General features: G+C 49.5%; 1 protein-coding gene across 1 annotated transcript in view; it reads right to left on the bottom strand.

Annotated features, from left to right (window-relative positions):
• Positions 1–14,901, bottom strand: part of PITPNA (phosphatidylinositol transfer protein alpha) — a 44,842-nt gene that overhangs the window by 14,465 nt on the left and 15,476 nt on the right. Inside the window, exons 5-10 of the mRNA XM_034941225.3 lie at positions 10,450–10,457; positions 8,999–9,073; positions 6,077–6,160; positions 2,648–2,725; positions 2,386–2,496; positions 1,382–1,504 (exon numbers count right to left, since the gene is read on the bottom strand). Of these exons, the coding sequence (XP_034797116.1) occupies positions 1,382–1,504; positions 2,386–2,496; positions 2,648–2,725; positions 6,077–6,160; positions 8,999–9,073; positions 10,450–10,457 (479 nt within the window). The remainder of the gene's footprint in view (positions 1–1,381; positions 1,505–2,385; positions 2,497–2,647; positions 2,726–6,076; positions 6,161–8,998; positions 9,074–10,449; positions 10,458–14,901) is intronic.

The raw sequence follows: 14,901 nt of genomic DNA on the forward strand, positions 1-14,901 counted from the left end.
ACACAGTCAGAATCACCAGACCCCTGGACACTGAGGCCTACCCCTTCCTAAAGATCCTTAGCGGAAGAATCAGGGACTGTGCCCCAATGAAATCCTGCCACTTCCCTGCTAAATGTAGCTAAATGAATAACCAAAACATCTGTCTTCAAGAGGAACCAACTCAGTGCACCACTTACCAGTGAGTCAGCCCAGGAAAAGTGTCATTCTGGATGGTAAAAACAGTTCCCTGCGGGGTTCCAGAGGAAGAACTTCCGGACCCAGTTTCGCCCTAGACCAGCATGGTGAAGCAGACACCGTCCGTGCAGCACGGGCAGCATGGGCGCCCAAGCCTGGCTCTCACCTGAGGCCCTGCAGGAGAGCTGGGTGGGCTGTTGCAAAGCAATGCCTCTACTGGATACCCAAACTCCATGCCAACCCCACCTGGGGCAAGGAGGGAGAAGTGACGGCAGTTCTTATGAAACAGAGCTTCCTGCCTTATCATACTTTTAGCTCCAAGATGGCAGGAGGGCCCAAAATTGCATTTAGAGGGAGGAGTACAGGGGAGTGATTAAGAGCTGTGGTTCGGGGGCCAGAGAGTCCTGGGCTCTTACTCTGACCATATCACCTGCAAGACGGTGTGACCCAGAGCACCGCAGCCTTGAGCTCTCAGAGCCTCCACTTCCTCATCTGAGGGTAGGGAGAGCAGCAGCGCCTCCTCATGGGGTATCGTGAAGACTGCAGTATGTAAAGGCCCTCAGAATGGTACACGGCACACAGTGAGTGCTTGAATGTTACTGACTGACAATCTCCTCTGAGTGGGCCTCTCAGAGAAGCATCAGCATCTCCAAATGAGGCATGAGAAGTGCTGAGTCTTTAGGCTCCTAAGGAACAGGGAACCCTCCTTCTGCGATCCACGCCAAGGCCAAAAAAAGAAAAGCAAAAGCTCTCAACTCTGATAGCTCAAAATGACCGTAGACAGCCGCCAGCTGTCAGCTCCTGCGTGCGCTGTGGCTGTCCTCTGTGGGTAATGTGCATGGTATTCACAGGTCAGCCCAGCCTGCCTCCTCCCAGGGTCACCTCCAGCTCTGCAGCCCCGCACGCTCTTTCCCACCAGGCTCTGAAGCATCGCTGTAGCAGCTGTATTACCCACTTGGCATTCGGCACATACTGCCATATTTGTCTCTGTGGGTATGCCAAGACTTCAACTCAACTGTCAATTCAAGAGCACAGGCTGTTTTCTTCCGTATAGTGCCCACGTACTGCCCAGGATACCGTCCCTGTAGCAGACACTGACGTGTTCCCAGAACTACAGGATGGTGCTCTCGGTGAAGCGCCCCAGCAAAACAGTCTCCTTCATCTTCGTTTGTTTATCTAATTGAGAGCCCCCAGAGCCCCCACTTACTTCATCCAGCTGTCTCTTCGTCTCTTCTTCCATCCTTCGAATGTCGTCCATGGTCAGGTCAACCCACTTATCGAGCCAACAGAACAGCTGCCTGTGGAAGTTTGTAAACAGACGCCTCTCTTGCTATAGAAAGGAGGGAACCACGTTAGAACGCAGAAGGCAAAGGCTGCTGCCACAGCCCTTCTCTCCATGCACTCCCCACGAATACCCACACTAGACTGGGGACGGGTGGACAGGAGGAGGAGTAATGCCCGGCTGGTTATCTGGACCAGCCGTGGGTCAATGACCTTTGCCTTCACGTGTCTAACAGGTACGGCTTCACATAGGAGGGAGCCCCCAAGAAAGAAGGATGCCTACCTCACACTAGGCCCTCTGCCCAAAGCACCAGCAAGACAGCAGCCCATGAACTCCTAGGCAAGCCAAGGGCCGCAAACCACTGCCACATTTCTTCCTGTCTCTGGTGTCTAATGCCAGATTAAAACTGGCCAGCAGCTACGAAATATGGCCCAAGTGAGGCTCAAACATGTCGGAGGATTAAAAGGCTCTAAAACTCCTTAGACCTGCCCAGCAGAGTAATTCAGGGCACCGGCCAACCTGGCTCCCAGCACCTCTTGCCTTTCAGCTGCAAGAAAAGAAAGACTGAGTTTTATCTGTAGGTCAGTCATAGCAAGTCCCTTCCTGTGGCCTTCTTTTGCCTCAGTTTCCTTCCCTGTCACATGTGGTGTCCCTGGAAGGACAGCATTAAACCGTAAGACATTTCAGTGCAAGGGAAGGTGGGCAGCTGGGAAGCCGCCAAACTGTGAGGTATGCTCATGTTGGCAACCCTGTCACGCAGGCCACATGGGCTGGGCCATCTTCTTCATTGGGCCAAACACCCCCCACCGCACACACACGCAGTCACTGGGAAGGCCTCAGCCGAGCTACTCACCTTATGGATGAAGTTCTCCACCACCCCCACCGCACACACACGCAGTCACTGGGAAGGCCTCAGCCGAGCTACTTACCTTATGGATGAAGTTCTCCACTTTGTTCTGCAGGCCCCACCACTTGAACTTGACGGTCACCAGTTTGTATGCACACATATATGGGCAGTCCTTCTGGTTTACAAGCTCTTGCTGCATTAGAAACATACCCACGGGTAGGCAAGTAACAACGGGCAGACCTCAGGCCGTCCCCAGCTCACCCCAGCCATGCCCCTCCTCCACAGGGAGCGGCCCACCCACATGCTGCTGCCCAGCCCCCTGGCAGTGAAGGTGTGAATGGTACCTTCCAATTGGGGCCCAAGGGTCCTCGGCCTGTTTTGATAGATTTAAATTTTGCTGGGTCTTCCTCTGCCTTGTAATCCTGAGAGAAATTGTGGAATTGGGGTTGGAGGGGAGTGGGAGAGGGAGTGAGAGACGGGGAGAACAGATTTTTCATTAGCATTCACTCCATACCAGATCTTGATGCTGATGGCACAAAGCAAATATGGGAAAATGTTATAAACAAGATGTAGAACTGTTAACATTAGCCTCAGAGGAGAGTTCTATGTGATTTTCTCCGATAGGGTTGGTTTTCCATTTTGCCAGTGTGAAAGTATCACCAGACTGTCTGAGCAGGCACATATTTACAGTGTTGAAGACAGAGAGTTTCAACCTGGGGTGAGCATCCAAATCACCAGGGAAGACTTTTTTAAAACACAGATTTTTGAGTCACTCCAACTAAAACCCAGTGACTGAGAATATCTGCAGGTGAGGGCAGCACAGATTTGTTTTTTGTTTTTTTAAATCTCTGCAAGTGACTCTAAAATACAGCCAGCGCTCAGAATACCCGGCTGCCATTCCTTAAATCTTTCAGTGCAATCTCCCTCTGGCTTGTTTTAACAAAATCATCACTGGAAATGTTCAGTGTATGGAACCTATCCACTACTGGTGAGTCTCACTTCACAGATTTATAATGCAGTCAATTTCCTGTGTTAATTAACCACAACAAAAGTTTAATTTTCAGCTGTCCCTCTACATTGACTAATGTGGGCTCAGGAGATACAAACTTATAGCATCTACTTAACAAAAATAACAAAGATAATAAATTTCTCTCTCTCATAAAGTATTTCCCAAAGCTGAGAAGTTTTTTTTGTTTTGTTTTGTTTTGTTTTTTTTGAGAGGGAGTCTCGCTCTGTTGGCCAGGCTGGAGTGCAGTAGCGCGATCTCGGCTCACTGCAAGCTCCATCTCCCAAGTTCACGCCATTCTCCTGCCTCAGCCTCCCCAGCAACTGGGACGACAGGTGCCCGCCACCATGCCCGGCTAATTTTTTTTGTATTTTTAGTAGAGACGGGGTTTCACCGTGTTAGCCAGGATGGTCTCGATCTCCTGACCTCGTGATCCACCCACCTCGGCCTCCCAAAGTGCTGGGATTACAGGCGTGAGCCACCGCGCCTGGCCTTATTATTTTATTTTATTTTTTTGAGACAGCATCTCACTCTGTTGGCCAGGCTGGAGTGCAGTGGCGCGATCTCAGCTCACTGCAACTTCCACCTCCTGGGTTCAAGTGATTCTCCTGCCTCAGCCTCCTGAGTAGCTGGCATTACAGGCACCTGCGACCACGCCAGGCTAATTTTTGTATTTTTAGTAGAGACGGGGTTTCACCATGTTGGCCAGGCTGGTCTCGAGCTCCTGACCTCAGGTGATCCACATGCCTCAGCCTCCCAAAGTGCTGGGATTACAGGCATGAGTCACTATGTCTGGCCGATTTTTTTTTTTTTTTTTTCAGATAGAGTTTCGCTCTGTCGCCCAGGCTGAAGTGCAGTGGCACAATCTCAGCTCAATGGAACCTCCGCCTCCTGAGTTCCAGTGATCCTCCTGCCTCAGCCTCCCAAGTAGCTGGAATTATAGGCATGCACCACCACGCCCAGCTAATTTTTTTTCTTTTTTTTTGACACAGTTTCACTCTTTTTGCCCAGGCTGGTGCAAAGGCATGATCTCGGCTCACTGCAACCTCCGCCTCCTGGGTTCAAGCGATTCTCCTGCCTCAGTCTCCTAAGTAGCTGGGATTACAGGCACCTGCCACCACGCCTGGCTAATTTGTTGTATTTTTAGTAGAGACAGGGTTTCACCATGTTGGCCAGGATGGTCTCGATCTCTTGACCTCGTGATCTGCCCACCTTGGCCTCCCAAAGTGCCGGGATTACAGGTGTGAGCCACCGCACCTGGCCCTAATTTTGTATTTTTAGTAGAGACGGGGTTTCACCATGTTGGCCAAGCTGGTCTCAAACTCCTGACCTCAAGTGATCTGCCTGCCGCGGTCTCCCAAAGTGCTGGGATTACAGGCGTGAGCCAATGTGCCCAGCCTCTGAGGAGATTATATTTATGTGTGCTTTAAAAAATAAATATTCACCATCACTGCTTCCCTCCACTCACACAGATCAACCAGAGTTGACAAAATACTCAAAGAATCATACTTTTTGCTAGTATCCAGTTTGAGAAAATTCATCAAGCTGCATACTTATATTCACTTTGCTGTATATGTTAAACTTCCATAAAAAGCTTTTTGAAAAATCCACCAACGTTTTGAAGGTGGGGGTTGGGATATTAGGCAAGGAAGCACAAGATGGTTTTTATATCTTTTCGGAAATGCACAAATCAAAATATCTTTGTGTGTGTGTGTGTGAGATGGAGTCTCGCTGTGTCGCCCAGGCTGGAGTGCGATGGTGCGATCTCTGCTCACTGCAACCTCTGCCTCCCGGGTTCAAGCGATTCTCTTGCCTCAGCCTCCCAAGTAGCTGGGATTACAGGCACGTACCACCAGGCCTGGCTAATTTTTGTATTTTTAGTAGAGATGGGGTTTCACCACGTTGGGCAGGATGGTTTCGAACTCAGGACCTCAGATGATCGGTCACCTTGGCCTCCCAAAGTGTTGGAACTACAGGCGTGAGCCACCGTGCCAGGCCCCAAAATATCTTAAGTGCAGAGTGACCACAGGAAAGAGGTATCACACCCCTGGGATACAAAGAGCAAACATGCATTCCCTATCAGTGGGCAGAGAGTTACATTCCTGTCTTTTAATCCCAATGAGGCCTCTGCCTAGTAAGAATGGTAACGAATGAGCAGGAATCTAACCCCCTCATTCCCTGAGCAAATACTTCCTGGGTGCAAAACAGGGAGCAAGCCAGACCTGGTCCCTCTTTTGACCAAGGTCATGGTCCACCAGTGGACTGTCCTTTTCCAGGGGTCTGCTCCAGTGTGTGTTACTCTGAAAAGGCACCACCACGTTCTGGAGGGCAGGGGACCTGTCTTTTCATACCTTCTGCATCCCTCACCTGGAACCCAGAGATCCTGACAATATTCCACAACCCAGTAGGCAGGAAGTAAATGTTTTTTTAATTACTGAGTTGGAAAAATAAATTTGAGAACTGGTGCTCCGATTTTTCAGGCTAAGCATCATTTTAGCAGGGCAAAATACTCTAGCTACAACACCTACTTAGTCCAGTAATAATTTTCAGAGGCCAAACAGGGCACACAAATTTGGGCCACTAATTTTCTGGTAGCATCCCCAACTCAAGACAAAAAATCTCCTAATACTCACTTTTAAAAATAAAACAAGCAAGACATATCAGAATTTCCTTTTGTGCCAAGTTGGGTATGGTTTCCTGGTTTCTTTAGCATTGAGAAGTCATTTCTGCGTCTCGAAGGCCACCCACGTCTTTAAACGGATCCTACCTTGCTGAGCACTTGGCTTCGATCTGCAATGTCTATATATACGGCTTCCACGTGTTTCCACGCCTCAGGCTCCAGCTTATGCACCTGTGGGAACAAGTGGGGAACCACTATGCAGTTTTTGTCAGTTATAAAATATCCTTTAGCCAGAATGGACACCTAGGAACTGCCATTCCCATAGCCACAGATGTAAGATTCCTAATGATAAGTAATTATACAATTACATACAAAATTATCCAAAGAAATGGGAGAATGGATTTTTTTTTTTTTTTTAAGAGACGGGGTCTCACCGTGTTTCTCAGGCAATGGCTATCCACAGGAGTGATCACAGCACACTCTAGCATGAACTCCTGGGCCGCAGTGATCCTCCTGCCTCAGGCTCCTAGTGATCCTCCTGCCTCAGCCTCCCGCCTGGGACCGAGGGATCCTACTGTCTCAGCCTCCTGCCTAGGCCCAAGTGATCCTCCTGTCTCAGTCTCCTGAGGAGCTGGGCCCGAGTGATCCTCCTGTCACAGCCTCCTGAGGAGCTGGGCCCGAGTGATCCTCCTGTCACAGCCTCCTGAGGAGCTGGGCCCCAGTGATCCTCCTGTCACGGCCTCCTGAGGAGCTGGGCCTGAGTGATCCTCCTCTCTCAGTCTCCTGCCTGGGCCTGAGTGATCCTCCTGTTACAGCCTCCTGAGGAGCTGGGCCCGAGTGATCCTCCTGTCTCAGCCTCCTGAGGAGCTGGGCCCGAGCAATCCTCCTGTCACAGCCTCCTGAGGAGCTGGGCCCGAGTGATCCTCCTGTCACAGCCTTCTGAGGAGCTGGGCCCCAGTGATCCTCCTGTCACAGCCTCCTGAAGAGCTGGGCCCTAATGATCCTCCTGTCACAGCCTCCTGAGGAGCTGGGCTTGAGTGATCCTCCTCTCTCAGTCTCCTCCCTGGGCCTGAGTGATCCTCCTGTTACAGCCTCCTGAGGAGCTGGGCCCGAGTGATCCTCCTGTCTCAGCCTCCTGAGGAGCTGGGCCAGAGCAATCCTCCTGTCACAGCCTCCTGAGGAGCTGGGCCCGAGTGATCCTCCTGTCTCAGCCTCCTGAGGAGCTGGGCCTGAGTGATCCTCCTGTCTCAGCCTCCTGAGGAGCTGGGACTATAGGTGCACAACACTGAACCCAGCTGGATTGTTTGTTTGTCTGAGATGGAGTCTTGCTGCGATGCCCAGGCTGGAGTGCAATGGCGCGATCTCGGCTCACTGCAAACTCTGCCTCCCGGGTTCAAGCGATTGTCCTACCTCAGCTTCCCGAGTATCTGGGATTACAGGCGTGGGCTACCACGCCCAGCTAATTTTTGTATTTTTAGTAGAAACAGGGTTTCACCATGTTGGCCAGGCTGATCTCAAACTACTGACTTCAAGTGTTCCACCCGCCTTGGCCTCCCGCCCAGCCCCCGCTGGATTTTAAGTGACATGACTGAGAACGAATGCTCTGACTATTGAGGCTAAACGTCACTTCTGCAGGTCAAAACGCCTTCCGGATGTTTACGGTGCCCACACCATTTCCATATGTTCCCGGCTGTACAGACTGTAAACCCTTCTAGAGATGGTGCCTGTTTAGCAACATGCTGATTATTTTGATCAGGCTGTACATGCACATAATACAAAATTATGACACAAATTCAAAATTACAAAAGGATACAATATAGAGTAACTAGAGTAACTCCTCTTCTTGCTTGTCCCTCGTCCCCAGTCTAGTAACACCCACCTCTAAGAGATCCTACATACAAACATCCATGTGCGTGGATTTTTCTTTTAATATGAAGGGCGGCATGCACACACCTTGTTTCATAACTTCCATCCTTCACTGAACAGTCAACTTGAAGACTGCTCTCTATTGGTTTTTCCATGGCTGCAAGGATGTCACTATTTGGCTGAACCACAATGCATTTAACGTTGTCCTACTAACGGGCCTTTTATTTTTTTTCTTTTTTTTTTTTAAGACAGTGTCTCGCTCTGTCACCCAAGTTGGAGTACAGTGGCGTGATCTCGGCTCACTGCAAGCTTCGACTCCCGGGTTCACGCCATTCTCCTGCCTCAGCCTCCTGAGTAGCTGGGACTACAGGTGCCCGCCATAAAGCCTGGCTGTTTTGTATTTTTAGTAGGGACAGGGTTTCACCATGTTAGCCAGGATGGTCTCGATCTCCTGACCTCGTGATCCGCCTGCCTCGGCCTCCCAAAGTGCTGGGATTACAGGCGTGAGCCACCGCGCCCGTTCTAACGGGCTCTTATGTTGTTTTTTGTTTTTGGAGACAGGGTGTCACTCTGTTGCCCAGGCTAGAGTGTGGTGGTGCAGTCACAGCTCACTGCAGCCTTGACTTTCCAGCCTCAAATGATCCTCCAGCCTTGGCCTCCAGAGTAGCTGGGACCACAGGCACATACCACCATGCCCAGCTAATTCTTTTTTTATTTTTGGTAGAGACAGAGTCTTGTTATGTTGCCCAGGATGGTCTTACATTGTTTTTGATCTTTGGCTACACAAAGAAGACTGCAATGAGTCTCCTTGTATATATGTTATTTCACACATGTGAAAATAACTGTCTAAATTCTTGGGCATGGAAATGCTAAAGGATAGGTGTATTTTATTTTTTGGGAGTTACTGCAAATTGTGCTCTATAGAAAACTGTAATTTTGGTCTTTTAAAGAGATAGCTCCCATGTACCAGGAACTGCACCAATCCAAGCAGTACGAGAAGGCCCGATAAAAAGTTCCAGAGACCACATTTTGCAAACCAGAGACACAGCAATCCCATGCTGGTAAGACAGGTCTAGGCAGAGGCCACTGCCTTCCCGGCCAGGCAAAAGAGGACCACAGAGAGGACCCCATGGTAGCGCTGGAGAGGCTACAAGGCAGAGACTCAAGACCTCACCCCTGGGGCTTTTGGGAACTACTACTCACATTCTCCTGCGTGCCAAGATCTGGTTTGTGCCAGGTTTCAATTTTAATCAGAAAGTCTTCTTTCATGTACTCATTCTGGAAGAAGGAAAAAAAATACATGAAAGTCACTAGGTTCACAGTTGAGAGTAACCATCTCCCATTACTGGAGATGGGCATTACTGGATCATGGGCAGCTAGGAGATTCCAGCCTCTGCCTTGTAATAACAGTTAACTTGACTGGGAGCCCATGACACACTAGGCATGTATTATCCCATTCAATCCTCACCCCAGCCTGAGAGCTCTGTAGAATCACCCTCATTTTACAGATGAAGTTCAAAGAGGTTAGGTGACTTAACCAAAGTCACAGAGATCGGGCCAGGCATGGTGGCTCACGCCTGTCACCTCAGCACTTTGGGAGGCCGAGGCGGGTGGATCACTTGAGGTCACAAGATCGAGACCAGTCTGGCCAACAATGGTGAAACCCGTCTCTACTAAAAATACAAAAATTATCCAGGCATGGTGGCGGGTGCCTGTAATCCCAGCTACTCGGGAGGCTGAGGCAGGAGAATCGCCTGAACCCAGGAGGCAGAGGTTGCAGGGAGCCGAGATTGCACCACTGCACTCCAGCCTAGGAAACAACAGCAAGACTCCGTTTCGAGAAAAAAAAAAAAAGTCACAGAGATCATGACACAGTTGGGCCTCAAAACAGTTTTGTCTGACTTCAGAATCCATGCATTTAGCCACTCGGGGTAGTAAGCAGTGTGGAAAGAGCACAGAAGACTTCCTAACCCATCAAAGATACTCACCATGGCCCCTTTCCCTCCAACTAGCCTGTGGCTAAGGCCTTAAGTTTTCTTCTCAGTAACTGAACCCTTCAAGCTAATTATTGCCTCCCTCCCTTCCCGCTTCTTAAAAATTGGAACTTCTCAAAGGAGGAACACATTAACCCATTAACGCCTCAGCAGGAACCAGTTTCCCAGAGACAGCCAGTGTTTACCGGCAGGGACAAAGCACTCAGATGAGTGTGCTGAATGGCGGGCGGGTGGGCAATGACAGAGGGGACGGCTGTGGAAGAGAAACCCCGCTGACTTCACGACTTTGCCAAGGATCAGTGCTCAGTGGGGTCGACAGATGCACAGATGGGGAAGGGATGTCGGTCAGGTCAGTTGAATGGAGCTCTCTCTACAACCTTGAAAAGGTGTGACCTGGGGAGGCAGGGCCTCGAGCCACTGTGTCCATGTCAGACCCACAGCCAGGATGCACTTGATGGAGCCACAGGCCAATGCAGCTTAAAGCAGGAGGTCATCATGCCAGTTAACAGGTTCCCTGTTAGGCCACTGACAGGACTGAGCCTCAGCAACTCCAAACATCAGCCAAGGGAAAGAACACCCAAGACCACCAGTGCAGTTACATTTTTCTCTCTCCTGTTCTTATACATCATCTACAGTTCCAACCCCCTTGACAATACTTACTGTAATAACTGCTCCGAGGCAAGGACATGGAAAGAAGAGAGAAAAAGATTAATGAAGATGAAGAAATATCTGCCCCCCACCCCCCACAAGGAGGACGAATGGCAGAGTGTACTTTACTCCCTGTGGCTTATTCCACGGTCACTTCCAAGCCCCAGTGAGTCAGAAATACCTTAACGCACCAACCCTCAAATTTCACTCAGACAAACATCCCAAAAAACCAAACAGGGAATTTAATTAAAGCGACGCCGCTATGGGCTTCTTGGGATTCTTTTCAGCAGGGCACTGACAGGGACCAGCTCTGATCAGCAGAGGTGCCGCAACTCATCACTCTGGCATCAGAGCGTTCTCGGGCGCCTCCCACCCCTACCCCAGCCTCTACCTCCCGGGACACAGAGCAGGGTGCTTTGGCCATGCACTGTATCTGCCTCCTGCACCCTTCCTCTCGCTGTAATCAAACCTCCCAGGCTCTGCACTCCTGCTCATTGTAATGGGAACCCCTTAGAAAGCATGGTTCAATTATTTATCAGAGAAAATGACTGCAGCTCTCATGTCACTGGGGAACGGACTAGCTCTGCTCCTGAGACCGCCCGGTTCATTCTGTACCCTCTGAATTTAGGACCTATGTCCACTTCTGCTGGCTGCCCCACTGCCATGTTGTAGAGTGTGTGGGGTAACAAACTCCAGAACTGAAGTTAAGGTGACCCCTGAGCACAACATGAGGCAAAGTTGAAATATAAAGAGTAAGAGCCATCGCGCACAGAAATAACCCAAAAGACTGTCGGTAATTCCCCCACACCCAACGAAAGACACTTAGAAGGAAGCACCAGATTAAGATTACAACTGAAAGGCCTACACTGAAATAACTGCCCTGTTAGCAGCTTCAAGAAAACCATGTTAGAATAAGAAAAGGAAATCATGGGTATAGTACCTCGTCAGCAGAAATTCTCCTGTGCCGTGGTGGGCCCCGGAGCCCCAGCCCCCGCATGTGGCATCTCTGGCAGCGCCATCCCTGGAGTGGGGGCAGCAGTGCCAGGATGGCCTGGTCTGATGACACCAGCCACTAAACTTCTCCAACTAAGCACCTTTTTTGAATCTATCTCCTCTGAGAAAGTTTCTCCTAGTTCGGCCTCTCCGAGACGTGCTCATCAATGGACCCAAGAATCTGATCACTCAGCCAAGCGGACATTCTTTGCCACACATTGGCATTCTGATTATAATTTGGTTTCTCATGTAGAAGAATCCACAAGAAAAGAATGCCCTGATCATCGAACGGGAATGTCCGGTTTCGGCAGCAATTCTGCGTTTTAGTGTAACTTCATAGACTGGCGTTGGGGTTTTTACACATTCATCTTTGTGAGACCCGGAGAGACAGGTCCACTCAGTTCTGACAAACTGGTTTTCCGAAATCATGAGGGTGACAGCCCTTGCTGACCTTTTCATGCAAACTTGGGTGATCAAACAATCCTCCCCAAACCTTCTCCAGCCCTCCCAGGCCCTCAAACACCTCTGCATTCCAGTATTCCCTGTTGTTCAAACTGTAACCCGAAGTACACAGAAAAGCCGCAGGAAATCTTTTGCAGTGGGAGAGCAGAGATTTCCAAATGAGACTAATAAGGCATTTTAAATGCATGGCAGGGCCGGGCACGGTGGCTCCTGCCTGGAATCCCAGCACTTTGGGAGGCCAAGGCAGGCGGATCACCTGAGGTCAGGAGTTCGAGACCAGCTTGGCCAACATGGTGAAACCTCGTTTCTACTAAAAATATAAAAATTAGCCGGGTGTGGTGGCGCATGCCTGTAATCCCAGGCACTGTACCTACACATGGAGGCTGACAGGAGGAGGACCCCACAGCCCAACACTGTCTGTTGGGAGGCTGAGGCAGGAGAATTGCTTAAACCTAGGAGGCGGAGGTTGCAGTGAGCCGAGATTGCACCACTGCGTTCCAGCCTGGGTGACAGAATGAGACTCTGTCTCAAAAAATAAAAAAATTTAAAATAAATAAATAAAAGCATGGCTTAGTGATACTGTATCCAGCCGAGGACTATGGCTCCAGGAAGAGATGGAAGGAGAAACAAACTTTCTTTTCCTTTTCCCACTTTCATTCATTCACAGACCAACTCCTATCTTACCCTCTCCTCACTTCCAGCCCATCCCATCAGCTTCAAGGGAAAAAGAGAGAGGGAAACAAGCTAAGAACAGCAAGAGTTGATCATTACCAGGGTGTCCCAATCTGTTTTCACTCCACTCAGAGAAAGGAAGAGCCTTCCAAAAGCCATGAGGCATTTTACTTCATGCTCCTTCATCTATCTTCCTTCAAACTTGGATCTACTGAGGCCAAGCTAAGATGTCTGAACTAATAACCTCTCTCCCATCAGCCCCCAGAGGGAACTGGAAAGTAGCCTTCCTTGCCTGCTTGTATCTCTTATTTTAAAAGAGCAAGTGTCTAACTAAACAGATCTAAGATTCAACATATCCATTCTGTGTGAAGGTGTATCCTGAATAGGAGGTCAGCACCCACTGAGGAAACCAACCTTCCTTCCCCTACTCCCTGTCTCCATGAAATATTTAGAAATTATATTTTTCCAGTGGAGCTCCAGTGGCGCAATTGGTTAGTGCATGGTGCTGATACAGAAATTATGTTTTTCTTTTCTTTTGGCCAAGGATCAATATATGAACATTTAATGTGCAGAAAAATGCCCATGTCAGCCGCAACACTCTTCCCAGAATGACACAGAGAACAGGGGCATCTCTCAGTTGGCACAAGCTGTGTACCCAGAACCCTGCCCCAGGCAGGGAGATGTCCACACTATCCGTTTGCCTCCTTTATGCCAAGTTGGCTAAGGTTCTTGCAACACATGCTCACTGCGACTCTCTTAGACATCAAGAAAATCCACCTTTGGCCCTAGACCAGACACACCCAGCCACACTGCATACTGCCTTTTTTTTTTTTTTTTTTTAAATAAACGGAGTTTTGCTCTTGTTGTCCAAGCTGGAGTGGAATGGCACGATCTCGGCTCACTGTAACCTCTGCCTCCCAGGTTCAAGCGATTCTCCTGCCTCAGCCTCCCAAGTAGCTGGGGTTACAGGCATGCACCACCACGCCCGGATAACTTTTTGTATTTTTAGTAGAAACGGGGTTTCACCAAGTTAGCCAGGCCGGTCTTGAACTCCTGACCTCAAGTAATCCGCCTGCCTCAGCCTCCCAAAGTGCTAGGATTACAGGCATGAGCCACCGTGCCCGACCCTGTCTTTTACGAACATTTGTGCATGCCTCATTTCCAAGAATCTAACTTCCAGCCCAGTGCTTAGGGAGTAGGGAGGGCTGCGCTTCAGCTACAGCAAGAAAACTCTAAGGGTCTAACTTCTGGCCCAGTGCTTAGGGAGTGGGGATGGCTGCATTTCAGCTACAGCAAGAAAACTCTAAGGGTCACTTCCGGTTCAGTGCTTAAGGAGTGGGGAGGGCTGCATTTCAGCTACAGCAAGAAAACTCTAAGGGTTACACATCCCAGACCCCACCAATGACCACAAATCTCCTGATACAAGGTCCCTGAACCTGTTTGGGGCCACTGAGGGTTGGAAAGAGCAATGACCCCGTGTTCTGGATTGCAGTCATTCCCAAAGTCCACAGGATAAGGGTGATATGCGTCACGTAAGGATCCCAGACTCATCAGACTCTAGGGAGTACCAGGTGCCAACAAAGAAAGCAAGTGCAGGAGGACAGGTCAGCAGAGGCTGGTGGGAGGACCCCGCAGCCCAACACTGTACCCACACATGGAGGCTGGTGGAAGGATCCCACAGCTCAACACTGTCTGTACCCACACATGGAGGCTGGTGGGAGGAAAGGTCACCTACCTCACAGACAAGTGCCAGGGGACCTCTCAGGACTCCCCAGGGTTATGAATCAGTACCAGCTTAGGCCCTCCCAACAGGTCTATTCCTAGATGGCCCTGGAAACCTAGGAATCTTGGAAGGCTAAGAATCTGAATCACTCAAAAGAAATTTAAGAATGTCTGGACTAGAATAGAAAGTTCTCTGTGGAGGTTCAAATCTTTCCTTTCCTTTCAAGAAACTCTATGCAGGAGACTGGCCAAGATTAAGAAAATAATTATAACTGTATCCTCAATTACAGAACATGCTGTTTCAGCAGAAGCCACAGTTCATTCATATGATAGAATACTATGCAGCTATTATAAATTAAAAAACAAAACAAAACAAAACACCAGACACCTTAGTGACAAGGAAAATGTTATCCATTCACTGAAGAAAAATGAGAAACTTACGCCAGGCACAGTGGCTCATGCCTGTAACGCCAGCACTTTGGGAGGCCAAGGTGGGAGGATCGCTTGAGCCCAGGAATTTGAGACCAGCCTGGGCAACATGGTGAGACCCCATCTCTCCAAAAAAAAAAAAAAAAAAACCTAGCCGGACATGATGGCATATGCCTATAGTCCCAG

Source organism: Pan paniscus, chromosome 19, assembly GCF_029289425.2.
Source record: "Pan paniscus chromosome 19, NHGRI_mPanPan1-v2.0_pri, whole genome shotgun sequence".
NCBI lineage: Eukaryota > Metazoa > Chordata > Mammalia > Primates > Hominidae > Pan > Pan paniscus.